Raw genomic sequence first — 13,122 nt, forward strand, 5'->3', positions numbered from 1 at the left:
TCTAAGGCCACCGCGCCTGGGAAGCCAAAATCATCCTTTCAATATCTCGAATTTGGCGAAATTCTAACCAGCTTTCCCGTCGCTGCGTACACTTACGCTAATGCGGTGACTGAAAGCGGCCAAAAGCACATACAAACCCGTCACTCACACAGGCAATGAGAGAAAATAGCTAGTTTTTCTCTAAGTGGGGCAGGCATTAGCTCCTCATCGACAGGGAATGCTCCAGATCAGTCAGAGTCTTAGCTTACTGTCATCTCAGGCCGGCCATTCTAGGTGTATGCCTTTTATGTTACTCTTATCAGCCCTGGTCCTAGGCGTCTATATATGATACTGGTGATGGTTTCGAAGCATTGCAGAAGTACATGTTTTCCTATACTCCGAAAAAAAATTTTTTACGCGTTCTCTAGCAATCAGTGAAGTGATATGATTAGGGCTGCCGTCGATATATCTCCGGGGCAGCTTCCAGGACTACTATCCGGATCGGAGATGACTGCATACCGGCAAACGTCTCTTTTTCTTTATTAAAAAAAAAAAAAAAAAATTAATACATAAAAACACAAAGAAAAGGGAGAAAAAAAGAAAAAGAAAAAGAAATGCCACCATACTTCAATTGAATTGAATGACAATTGAACGGTTTAATTTTTCATGACTTGTTGCTAGCCAGCGATGTGTATTTGCTAGTGGTGCCTTATCAGGCAATATTACTACTCACGTGCTGCCCGCCCGCCGGCGCCTTGGAAAGAGAATCTTCCCTCTACCACACTTGCGATAACGAACAACGAATCATCGCAACGAGTGAAGACACGAACAAGAAGAGCTTTGGGCTCTATTAAACGAACCCCAACAACTCCCTTTTCCTGGACTGAATTCGTCCCATCCTCCTTCGACCTCGTCGCTTGAGAAACCCGACCCCGACCAATTTCCCCCCTCCCCCCAAATGGCCGACTCCCAACCGCCCCAAGCTCCCATCAGATCGCAAGGCCAAAACCGTGGTGGTCGTCGACGTGGACGAGGAGGCGCAAATCAGACGAAACAACCAGATACTCCCGGTGCCGGAAGGGGAAACCGAGGCAGAGGCCGCGGTGGAGGGGATCGCAACCGCAATACCAATGCGTCCCAAGGTGCCGGGGCCGATGCGCCTGTTGAGGCTACAGAAAAGCCAAAGAAGGTTCCGGTAGCTACCGACGATGCAGATGACGGTGAAATCTGCTTTATCTGTGCATCTGATGTGACGCACACTTCTGTCTCGCCGTGTAACCACCGGACCTGCCATATCTGTGCCCTGAGACTTCGGGCTCTGTACAAGAACAAAGCCTGTGCACACTGCCGGGTATGTTGCGCTTCTATAAGGAGAACTCTGACAGTATGGCTAACTTGCTCTTCTATCTAGACGGAATCCAACTATGTGATTTTCACGGATGACCCAACGAAGGATTTCGACCAGTTTGTTAGCAAGGACTTCTCTCGGAAGGACAACAATCTTGGGATTCAGTACGAGAATGATGATATTTTCGAAGATACGGTTTTGTTGCTACGGTACAATTGTCCTGATACGGACTGTGACGCGGCTTGCTTGGGATGGCCGGATCTGCATCGACATACCAAGAGCAAGCATGGGAAAGTGATGTGGTAAGTTATTTTTTGTTTGTTATTCTCTGATTTCATTTGCAAGACTGCATATTAACTGGCTGTTGTGATACAGTGATCTATGTACTCGAAACAAGAAGGTCTTCACCCACGAGCACGAACTCTTTACCATGGCGGAGTTGCGGAAACACGAGAAATACGGAGATGATGTCCCCGGTGCCATTGACCAGAGCGGTTTCAGAGGTCACCCTGAATGCGGTTTCTGTCGTCAGCGATTCTACGGAGATGACGAACTGTATACACACTGCCGTGACAAGCATGAGCGATGCCACATCTGCGATCGACAATCCGGACATCGCCAACAGCAGTACTACGTCGATTATACCGCGCTCGAGGACCATTTCCAGAAAGACCACCACCTATGCCTAGATCAGGAGTGCTTGGATAAGAAGTTCGTCGTGTTCGAGTCTCAGATGGATCTAAAGGGCCATCAACTGGAATGCCATCCCAATGGGTTATCCAAGGACGCAAGACGAGATGCTCGCACTGTGGATCTTTCTGCATTTGACTTCAGAGCGCCTTACCAACCACAGCGACAGCGTCGTGGCGCAGGCCGGGGCCGCGACCCGAATGCAGAGCCACTCCCGGCGTCCAGTGCCCAACCTTTGCGGCGGGACGAGATCGCGTACCAGCGACAGGTGGCGATCCAAAGTGCGCAGTCGGTCTCAACCCGTAGCTTTGGTGGACAGCTCACTCGCAATGATACACAGCAGGTGCGCGCTCCTCCACGCTCAGGGAATGCCACACCTGCCCGCAGTCCACCAGCACAATCTCCGCCGGTTTCTGAATTGCAGAACCTCAATCTTGTGGCTGACTCCACTCCGGCCAGTCCACAAGAGCAAGCACGCCGTCTGCGCCATTCAGCAGTGATTGAACGTGCCTCGAACCTCCTGCGCAATGACCAGACGAAGCTGGGTGAATTCCGCACCAGAGTCTCCAACTACCGTACCTCCCTCATCTCCGCCACCGAACTGATCGATGCTTTCTTCTCTTTGTTTGACACTACAAGCTCTGAACTGGGTAAGCTCATAAAAGAGCTCGCAGATATCTACGAAGAAGATTCAAAGCGCACCACATTACTGAAAGCCTGGAACGATTGGCGTGCTATCAATGAGGACTATCCAGCTCTGCCAGGACCGGGCGGGTTACTACCAGGCATGTCACCAGACACTGTCAACGGTGGCGGGGCGGGTGGAAGCCGTGTACTTCGCTTAAAATCCTCCACTGCACAATCCTCGCGATCAGCAGTGGGCCGTAGTGGTGCGCTCCCCTCCTCCGCTTCATCAGCCACCGCATTCCCCCCTCTTTCCTCCGCGTCTTCGTCCTCTTCCCGCCCTCCTGGGCGCAACAACGCAACCACAGCCTGGGGAACAGCAGCAGCCCCCTCGCCATCTTCCTTCCCCAGCCTCCCCTCATCTACCCGTCCCTCCCCTCGTGCTAGCGGCTCTTCTACTCCAACCGCATCGTCCTCCCGTGCCTCTAACGCAAGAGGCACCGACGCATTCCCTGCTCTCCCCGCGGCTCCGAAGCCCAATGTTCTCATGGCTGGCCTGACGCGCGGGACTGTCCGGTGGGGCGAGGCCCGCCCAGCTTCAAATGCTTGGGCTGGGGGTGAATCTTCAGAGCCGATAGATGACTTTGGGGAAGCGTCTGGTGGCGGTGGTGGAAAGAAGGGTAAGGGGAAGAAGGGAAAGCAGACGTTGTTCCATTTTGGGTAGATGATTTCTTTCTCTTTGTTCATCTTGCTCGTTGGCGTATTTACTTGTAGCTATGAGTGGAGTTTAAAAGTAGATACGATCCTGTACTCCTTGTTCTGGTAGAATAAAAGTTGTAAAGGTTCTATGTTCAGCTGGCGCAGTGAAAATAATGGTATATTGTCATTCAATGGTCTGGATAATTCTCTTTATGATCATAAGCTATACAGTCGTTCGTTGCTCGTGACACAAATTACAGACGCTAGAAAAGCCCTATTGACTCGGGAACAGGGCTGGTTTCAGGGATTTCCTGCGAAGAATTAATGGTAATAGATCCTTCTCCAGCCAGTGAAGGGGCAGTTTGCCTTGCTGCGGTATCATAAGATTCAAACTGTTCTGTGAAAATAGTTGATGAGCTGTCATCGGTGAGTCCTGTTGCATTCTGGCTGCCCTCTTGGGAATCATCATCTTGATAATCCTCAATAATATCATCTTGCTCCGTATTACTGAAAGCATCATCAAGTTCGTCGTCAATACTCGCCATCTGGAGCAGAAAGTCATCCTGTAGCTTCTTCAGCCATTTCCTTAGAGATTCACCCTCATAGGCCCCATTGCGAGCTTGATAGAGCTGCTCCCTCAGCGTCAAAATCAGATTTCGCTTCTTTGCAATAGTCAAAGCCCCAGAATTACCATGTCGACGTGCGGCGGTCTCGTTCAACTTCTCGGATACGTCTTGCGCCACATTGAGAACATCTGGGGGTAGATCAACCAGCTTAGCCAAGGTCAGGTTGTAAAACTGGGTGGTCACAGGTCCCTCTGCGATTTTGTACAACATAGTCATTCTAGATGCGTCGGATGATATCTCTGCTGCGAGATGAAGGTTGACCACACCACTGCGCTCAGCCATTACCACAGCCAAGTCACGAAAGTGCGTCACGAATCAGACGAGAGATTTACTTTCTACCAATACCTCCGCGATGGCGATAGCGATAGCAAGGCCGTCAGTGGTACTAGTTCCGCGGCCAAGTTCGTCGACGATCACCATGCTTCGGGGTTCGATGTTATGCAAGATGAAGGCCATTTCGCGCATCTTGATGGCAAAGGTTGATACATTGGCTTCAACGTCGTCGGCTGTGGAGACACGAGCAAATAGCTGGTGGACGATAGGGAACGAGGCGTACTCCACTGGGACATAGCAGCCAGTTTGTACCATAACAGTCATTAATGCCAATGAGCGTATATATGTTGATTTCCTACTGATGTTGCAGCCAGTAATAATTTGGAGCCGTGATTGTTGCGTTGCGTATACATCGTTCGGTATGAATTTGCTAGAATGAATTTTCTCCCGGATGGGGTGTCGACCGGATTTGATAGCAAGGACGTCTGTCATTTCAGGACGGATGTAACCGTAGAACATAGCGAGATGGGCAAAGCCAGCTAGCATATCTAGCATAGCAATTGCCTCACTTACCCTGAAGAGGCCGGAGATCTCAGAGCAGACGTCTTGGATCAACTCTTGAATAGTTCGGTCGCTCATGTTGATCACTTCGTCATGTGCATCCATTATCTTTTGATTGAGCTTTACGAGGTCAATCATCTAACATTCTATACGTTTCTTCTTGTGGTATACTTTAATGAATATGTCGGGAAGTGAGTTGACTTCATTGGCTGGTATAGCGATGTAATATTGGCGAGCGGCATCATACTTCAGATCCAATCGAAGATTGGACGATTCTGGAGAATTTTAGTGCCTAAGCAGTGAGGCATGCAACTCATTTTCACCTGCTAGTTGCGTTAAAAGGTCGGCAACGTCTATATTGGCTTCTTTGTACGTTTTGCCTTGCGGCATCAAGGAAACTATTCACGCCAGCCTAGAACTGATAAGTATGTAGAAGTCAGACAGGCCAGGGAGTAAATACTCTGACACAGTAGATGCGTTGGTTTCTCAAATCCAAGGGCTTGGTTTGGTATGCCGCGTGCTCGTTCAGCGTCCCTTCAATGAGCTGCTCGACGGAGAAATGGCCAGCAGGGCCACACAGCTTGGGCCGGTCAGTTTGGGACAATGGACAATAGTGAAGCAATCACTTCTCTTATCGTTAGCAAGAGCGTACTCTGAGCACTAGATAGGGCTTTGTAGATCGACTTTATTGACGACGCGTAGGTCTTCAACATGGTTATATTATTGACTGATTGCTCGACATCTTGGAATGTCCGTTTAGTTGGAACGAGTATGAGCTTTCGGGGTTAGCAAGGAACATCAGCAAATAGCATCCAGCATACTAACAGACGTCAGAACTTTGTCGGCATCAACGAAGCTTTTGAGTGCTGCAGGAGATCAGCTAAACGAAAGCACAATTGTCAGTATGTACAGACCTTTTCGCATAGACAAAAACATTTCTTCTTTGGTAAATAGATCCTCCATGGCATCATACCGTGCCAGCAGTTTGGACTTTTCCGTAGACGGTTGTAGGATGTTGGCTCGTAGCAGTCTGGCGCCCATGGGCGCAAGGGTCTCATTCATAAGCCCGAAAAGACTATCCTTCGATTTCGCATTTTGCAAATTCTGAATGAGTTCGAGTGAGCATATAGTGGATAGATCGATTGTCATTGAGCCTTGAGACGGTTTGGATCGGATACGAAGGGAGCGAGACGCGAAAGTCCTATTCAATTCAAGCTCGACAGACTTGACGACCTGTCGGGGTTATTGTGGCTTCAGGGTAGAATATAAGAGCCCACATACCGCAGAAAAACAGCAAGCTGCAAAGTAATTCCCGCCCAGCGTGGCCTTGATCGATTCAGCATCCTCCGGAAAAGCGAGTCGATTCGCATATTCATGGCCTGTCTTGTCTGACCAGTATCTGCGGTCAGTGAATGTGAAGGTGGGATCTGGAAGGTCCTCTTGGACGATATAGAATAGATTGAGTCTTTGCAGGTATCCATAAAAAGGATCTCCGTGGGCTCGAATACTCTGATCTTGGTGATAGTCTTGACATAGGTCTAGCTGTCACAGATCTGACAAAGAACCGCTTCGGACGTAGTGAGGTTCACAAAGACGAGAACTACCGTCGTTGACACCCTGCGAGACTCACTGATGGCGCATATAATATCCTGAGGTGCAACACTCGTTGCTGTTGTTGCTGGTCTCGCTGTCCTGGCCGTGCTAGCTCTGCTCACTCGGGAGGTGAGAGGGGCAAAGGAGGAGACTCTAGAAAACTACGAAGACATTATTGATAAGCAAATGCCATTAAGCCAGTTTTCGATGAGATCAATCCTCTGGAGAGGAAGAAGAGGAGTAAAAGAAGAGACGAAAGTGGTGTTGTCGATAAAGGGCATGGTTATCAAATCAGGTTTAGCGCCGATATGATCCGATAAGGAATTTTTCCTTCAATTTTCTGATCATCTTCAATCAACCCAACTATTACTTCTTAACACTGCTCCAATTTGGCTATTCTACATAAAGAATAATGGCGACCCTTTTGCCTCCTCCGACGAAGCGCCAAAGAACAGATGCTACTGAAAAGGCGCGCCAACAGCAGGATGTCGAAAGCGTCCCCGCCGACCTGGGCAGCATCCGAGTGCAATTCTTTGACCAAGCAACGGGGTCAGCAACTGGTCCTGCGGTATCGGTTCCGGTGGCTGATGCGAGTGTGAAGAACTTGGAGACTCTTCTTAACACATTACAAGGCAATGTAGGTACGCTACGAAGTGTTGTTCTACCGTGCAGCAAGACAAAACTAATTTTTTTTTCTGCTGCAGGATGATGATGAGCGAGTACCATACCGATTCACATATCAATCAGACGAAAAAGACAACCAGACAGTCGATATCCTGGCGGATCTATACCAATCCCTGCTCAAGCCCGGGTTGAAAACCACCGAAGATACTGTTCCCCTCTACTTCACCCCGCAAGCCGTCTTCCGAGTCAAAGCTGTGTCGCGATGCTCGGCCTCGATAGCTGGACACGGAGAAGCGATTCTAGCGACCTCATTCTCGCCCGTCTCATCCTCTACAATGGTGTCTGGAAGTGGTGACTCGACAGCTCGGGTGTGGGATTGCGAGACCGGCACGCCGATGCACACCCTCAAAGGGCACACTAGCTGGGTGCTGGCGGTCAGCTACTCACCGAACGGAGCGATGATTGCGACGGGAAGTATGGATAATACTGTGCGCATTTGGGAGGCAAAGAAGGGCCAGGCACTCGGAGGCCCGTTGAAGGGTCATACGAAATGGATCACCAGTTTGGCTTGGGAGCCGTACCATCTCCAACAGTCGGGGGCCCCACGGCTGGCCTCTGCATCGAAAGACTCGACCATCCGTATTTGGGATGTGGTGTCGCGGAGAATAGACACTGTTCTGTCTGGCCATAAGGGATCGGTGACTTGTGTGCGTTGGGGAGGAACAGGGAAGATCTACACGGCTTCGCACGATCGGACAATTAAGGTCTGGAATGCGACAAATGGCTCGTTACTTCAGACACTTTCTGCGCATGCGCATCGCGTGAACCACCTGGCGCTCTCGACCGATTTCGCACTCCGGACGGCCTACCACGACCACACGGGCAAAGTGCCGCAGGAAGAATCCGAGAAGGTAGCAGCGGCGAAGAAGCGCTTCGAACAGGCTGCCACAGTCAACAATAAGATTGTTGAGAAGCTCGTGTCGGCTAGTGACGATTTCACCATGTACCTGTGGGAGCCCGAGAGCTCGAACAAACCGATTGCGCGGTTGCTGGGTCACCAGAAGGAAGTCAACCACGTCACGTTCTCGCCAGACATGGCATACATTGCCTCTGCTGGTTTTGATAATCATGTGAAGTTGTGGAATGGGCGTGATGGAAAGTAAGTTACCCGCCAACATTACTTATCCGCCCCTTGAAGCTAATGAATATAGGTTCATCACTACCCTCCGCGGCCACGTCGGAGCAGTATACCAATGCTGTTTCTCAGCAGACTCGCGTCTGTTGGTATCATCGTCCAAGGACACGACATTGAAGGTGTGGAATGTCCGGACAGGGAAACTCTCGATCGATCTTCCCGGCCACCGGGACGAAGTGTTCGCGGTGGATTGGAGTCCGGATGGCCAAAAGGTCGGCAGTGGAGGGAAAGACAAGGCAATCCGCATTTGGAGACACTGATGTATATACCCGTTCATATTCATTCTTTTCAATTCAATACCATTGGCTAGTTCAATGTTGCATGTGTTTTGTACGCAGCATATGTAGCCAGCCAAACTCGCACAATCATGTATACCCAAATCAATCCAGAAACAAATTTAGGAAGAAGCCATGGTATCCTTATGCGAACCATCCCTCACCTTCTTCAATTCATCCAACATCACCTGCACCTCTTCCGACTGCACCCCAAGACCACCTCCACCACCCTGTGCCAACCCTTTCAGCACCTTCTTCAAGAGTTTGATGAGAGGAAGTACAATTTCACCATCAAGCTGACGTTTCTGTTCTCGTTAATATAATCACCAATTCAGTCCATACAAGAACAAGGGGGATGCATGCATACCTCCATAACATTAGGTGGGAGTGCGGTGAGTTCCGCGGGAATGGCGCGTCTTGTCGAGTCAATCAAGTCAGTTGCAAAGACCGGCTTTTCTTGCATGACTTGCACAGAGTTGGCAAGGCTGGTCTCTCCGGAGAGGGGCTGAGCTGCTGTGAGGACTGGGAGGGAGGTAGTGAGTAGGGCAAGGAGGGGTTTGAGCTGCATTGTGATGGTTTTCGTGGCCGGATTCTGGGCTAAGACAAGATGAGACGGGATGGAGGTCGGTCTACTGTCTAAATGTGAAGGGCTGAGGATAGCTATTTATATTATTGGCTGGTTAATCAAGTACTCTCGATCCTCTACATGAATTACTGCTACCATTGAAACGGATATGGTTGTGTGAGTATGTTAAGAGATACATGTGCAACTGCAGGATAGGGGCGTGTCACTGTCTAGCTCAAAGAAAGTGGGCAGCCATTGGCATACAGTCCAAGCTCAGTGCCCTGGTTGCACATAGTCGTACCAGTCTTAGCTTTCAGGGCCCGGCACAATGGAATGTTTTTGAATCATGCTAGGATACTATATCTGCGTTCTTATTATATACAATGTCCAGCTCCACCATATGCGATTAATGATACATGTCAATTCAAACAAGAAATCAAAATCATGCGATAGCCTTGTTCAACCCATCCTGCAACCCCTGCAGTTGACCTGATAGCTCTTGCACCTTTTCCTGAGGAATCTTGTTCGCGAGGCTATTCTGAAGCTCATTGAAGAATAAACCGGTCGCCTTATTCGAGGTCTCCATGAGACTCCGGTATCCGTCTCCCCTATCAGATACAGGTTGCTATTCTCGTTAGTATTATCCTACTCCATTTGTCCAGGTGTATAGACATACCTTCTCAGCCATATGCTTAACAACATCCCCAGCCACAGACGCAAACTCCTGCATGCCAGCGACCAGCTTGTTCTGGGCATCTGGGGTAAGCGAGTCGATTTTCTTTGCGTCCTTGAGCGTTTGGTCGAGGTCTTGGACGGCCTTGTTCGCCTGGTCCTTCATGGTTTGTGCGGGACTGGAATTCTCCTGGAGATCCCAGCTCTGAATAGCGGCATCGAACTGCTTCAGGTCATTTGTGAGGTTCGAGATATCATTGATTGTCACTGTGTCGGGACTGGTAGCTGCTGTCACGACAGGGATTGCGGTGAGGAGAGCAACGAGAGGTTTGAGCTGCATTTCGATGGTTGTGACGGAGGAAACGGAGTATAGACGAATGAGCACTTGTGGGAGGCCGAAGAGGCATATTTATATTAATCGGGGGCTTACCACAGAAGACCCTGCCAAGGTGCCCAGTGTGTACTATTGTTAACGGTTCATGGTGCTAGGATAGGGCTCTCGCACGGAGCACATCCCGTTACTGCTACATGACTATTGAGTGCGGCCCGATCCCATCCAAGACATAGGTCGTCTAATACTCCTATTCATGCCGGTATTGCTAGTAAGCCGAGACAAGTCCCTTTCCGGAATGAAACAGTTGCTTATACTCTACAGCAATTAACAGTGATGAATGGAATGTGTCCACTTGAGTCACAGTAAATCAAGTAAATATGGACTGCACCAGCAATCACAATTAAATTAAAAAAATTCGCTTATATATACCATGTTTTCTATCCAAAACAGAACAAAAAAGCACAAATCAAACACCTCTATTTATCCAAGCAAACCATATCAACTAAAATAACAAACTTAAGCAGAGAAAGCCTTGATGGCCTTCTCCAGCTCACCACCAATCTCCTTGGATGCCTTGGTGAGCTCCTGGGCCTCCTGGCCGGAGACCTGGGACGAGAAGGTCTGTTCGACCTCTTTCAGGGAGCCCTTGAGGTCCTGCAGGCTGCTGCCGATGGGTTGGGTCAAGCCGGACTGCTCGAATTGGGGTTCCTATTTCCGTTAGCACGTTCCCACAGGCCATGGGGATCGGGATGGGGTACCTTCTCAACCAAGTGCTGCAAAGCACTCTCGGCCTCAGGCTTCAACTCGCGCATAGCAGTAGTCAACTCCTGCTTCACCTCGGGAGTGAGCGAGGTAATCGTCTTGGAGTCCTTCAGCGCCTTCTCAACGTCCTCTTGGGCGTTGGTTGCGTCCTCTTTCAGGGGAATGGCGGAGGCCAGCTGGCCGTCGTACTTCTGGACGGCGTTGTCGAGCTTGGTCAGGTCATTCTTAAGGGCCTGGATGTCCTCGATGGCGGCGGTGTTGGGGTCCGCGGAGTCGCTGAACGAGGAGAGCGGAACGGCAGCCGCGAGGAGGGGGAGGAGGGTGACGAGGACCTTGAACTGCATTTTGGCTGGAATATGGGGTTTGGGTTGGGTTGGTTTGAAATATAAGAGTCTGGAGTGGTGTGTTGGATGAGAATGAAGATTGATGAGGTTGTGCAAGATCTAAGGCATTTATAAACTTCAACTTGACGCTGCTGACTATGCAAGGGACTTGTCAATAGATCCACAAAAATTTAGATATCCCGTTGATCGTCAGGGGACATGATGCCCTACAGGGAACTCGTCCAGGGGAAGAAGGATGACCATTTAACGTTAACAAGACGATCCTCTGCACGGCGCGCAGGATGCAACTGCTTGGATAATCACAATACACCGTATTTGTCGTCGTATCCCCCCCAGGGTCTAATCGTCGATATGGATTGTTTATTGCGGCTGCTGGTGGTCAGGGAATCTCATTTTATGGCTACGAAGCTTTGCGTGCTGCAAAGGATATTCATTATGCTAAGGTAGCCCACGGATAATTCCACACCAAGAATACAAAGCATGGAGCATTAGAAACAAACAAAAGTAAACCATACCCCCAGCAACAAACTCAGCAAGACAAGTTCCGCCCGTCGTAATGAGAAAAAGAATAAACCACGCAAACACCGCAAACCCAAAACGCACTGGGTCCTGAGACTGGACCGAAAAAGCAAAGATAGTTTTGTTTTCAAAAGAGACTGAAAGGGAGGGAGAAAAAGAAAAGAAGAAAAAAGGACGCTTCTAGAAGCTCTTAGTCGTAGTCGTCACCTTCGTCGTCTCCATCTCCACCCCGGCCACGGGTCCCTTTGACACCATCTTTACGGATTGGGATCTTAATTCCTTGCAAAGCGAAGCACTTGCTAAGCTGCGTACTTTCAATCACGCCGGGGAATTTCTTGGCCGAGAACACCTGGAAGGGCTCGGAAAATACAGTCGCCAGTATCGGGGCAGAGCCGTGATTGATCACCGGGGTAACACTGCCGGTTTCTGGGCAGATTTTCCCGACGTTGGTGAAGCTCATTTTGAGTCTACTGAGAGTTAGTGTCCCGTCCAACTAGTCAAAGGGTTCAGAGAGCCGCGTCGTACCGAAAAGAGCCTTCGGTCCGTACACTCAAATCCTGCATAATAAACCACACACCAATCTTGTTGTCGGGGTCTGTAAGTCGGAAGGCGCTAGCGCTGAGACCACCGATCAGATTGCGTGTGAACATCCCCCCGGGCCCTGCAGCGGGTTGGGTGGCCTGGGACATGGATGGCACATGACCTCCGTAGTAGGGGTAGTAGGGAGCTTGCGCATTGGGATACGGATTTTGGTACATCTGAGGATTAGCTCCATAGTAACTGTTCGGCGGGTACCCGACGGGTTGGCCATATGGGTTTTGCGTGTAGGTTGGATAGGTGGGAGAGATGTTCTGGGCCGGCGGAGGAGGGTAGGAAGATGCCATGGCTGTAGAGATCGAAGGCGAGTTGGCCGAATGCTTGACCAGATTTACTTCGGTGGTACCATCGGCATTCCACAGGTCAACCGTGAGGACATAATAAGATGTATCGATCTCACTATCCAGACAGTTAACAACCTTTTATCTATCGCTCCAATTTTGGCTCGGATAAGCATACTTGATGTCAATCTCCTTCCCAGTCTGCTCATCTTGCACGATTAGACGAACGCACGGCGGGGGGGTAATAGGTCTCCGGTCCTTTAAAAAAGAAAAAAGCAAACTAGTGAGTTGCAAGTTCATGGGTATGCCAGAGAGAAAACGAAAAAGACGACCCACCTTATCACCAAAACCACACATCCGAGCACGAATGGGTTGCTGCACCACTTGTAACGACCAGATTCGACCATTGTGTCTTGCTGAGAACGGAGCCAGATGGTCGGATGCGCTCACAGGGCCTGCGGACCCCGGGGTTGGATAAGCAGAGGACGGAGGAGGAATGCGATCCATAGAGAGAGGTGGCGGTGGGGGCGGGAGATGGGACCTTTCCTCGACAGCGTACAT

The 13,122-nt window shown here is 49.8% G+C and overlaps 5 protein-coding genes across 5 annotated transcripts; 1 reads left to right on the forward strand and 4 right to left on the reverse strand.

The window, feature by feature from the left end:
- Window positions 1–578: 578 nt before the first annotated feature.
- EURHEDRAFT_532054 (WD40 repeat-like protein) lies at window positions 579–8,589 on the forward strand. Its single transcript, XM_040787209.1, has 6 exons — window positions 579–1,330; window positions 1,391–1,629; window positions 1,703–3,295; window positions 6,802–7,030; window positions 7,098–8,176; window positions 8,229–8,589. Exons 1-6 carry the CDS (start codon window positions 938–940, stop codon window positions 8,470–8,472), a joined length of 3,777 nt encoding a protein of 1,258 aa, XP_040637408.1. The 5' UTR covers window positions 579–937; the 3' UTR covers window positions 8,473–8,589.
- EURHEDRAFT_143084 (uncharacterized protein) lies at window positions 8,260–9,162 on the reverse strand. Its single transcript, XM_040777773.1, has 2 exons — window positions 8,855–9,162; window positions 8,260–8,792 (listed from the first exon to the last, which is right to left on the reverse strand). The coding sequence occupies exons 1-2, from the start codon at window positions 9,053–9,055 to the stop codon at window positions 8,610–8,612; spliced, it is 384 nt and encodes a 127-aa protein (XP_040637409.1). The 5' UTR covers window positions 9,056–9,162; the 3' UTR covers window positions 8,260–8,609.
- A 242-nt stretch (window positions 9,163–9,404) lies between these two features.
- EURHEDRAFT_387756 (uncharacterized protein) lies at window positions 9,405–10,064 on the reverse strand (the record flags this gene model as incomplete). Its single annotated transcript, XM_040779719.1, has 2 exons — window positions 9,405–9,677; window positions 9,729–10,064. 2 exons carry the CDS (start codon window positions 10,062–10,064, stop codon window positions 9,495–9,497), a joined length of 519 nt encoding a protein of 172 aa, XP_040637410.1. The 3' UTR covers window positions 9,405–9,494.
- Window positions 10,065–10,530: 466 nt separating this feature from the next.
- EURHEDRAFT_387757 (cell wall mannoprotein 1 family protein) lies at window positions 10,531–11,215 on the reverse strand. Its single transcript, XM_040779720.1, has 2 exons — window positions 10,817–11,215; window positions 10,531–10,766 (listed from the first exon to the last, which is right to left on the reverse strand). The coding sequence occupies exons 1-2, from the start codon at window positions 11,162–11,164 to the stop codon at window positions 10,575–10,577; spliced, it is 540 nt and encodes a 179-aa protein (XP_040637411.1). The 5' UTR covers window positions 11,165–11,215; the 3' UTR covers window positions 10,531–10,574.
- A 658-nt stretch (window positions 11,216–11,873) lies between these two features.
- On the reverse strand, window positions 11,874–13,122 carry EURHEDRAFT_459654 (velvet factor family protein; the record flags this gene model as incomplete). Its single annotated transcript, XM_040784600.1, has 4 exons — window positions 11,874–12,153; window positions 12,209–12,679; window positions 12,740–12,819; window positions 12,898–13,122. The coding sequence occupies 4 exons, from the start codon at window positions 13,120–13,122 to the stop codon at window positions 11,874–11,876; spliced, it is 1,056 nt and encodes a 351-aa protein (XP_040637412.1).

The sequence above is a fragment of the Aspergillus ruber genome (assembly GCF_000600275.1).
Source record: "Aspergillus ruber CBS 135680 unplaced genomic scaffold scaffold00020, whole genome shotgun sequence".
Taxonomy (NCBI): Eukaryota; Fungi; Ascomycota; class Eurotiomycetes; order Eurotiales; family Aspergillaceae; genus Aspergillus; species Aspergillus ruber.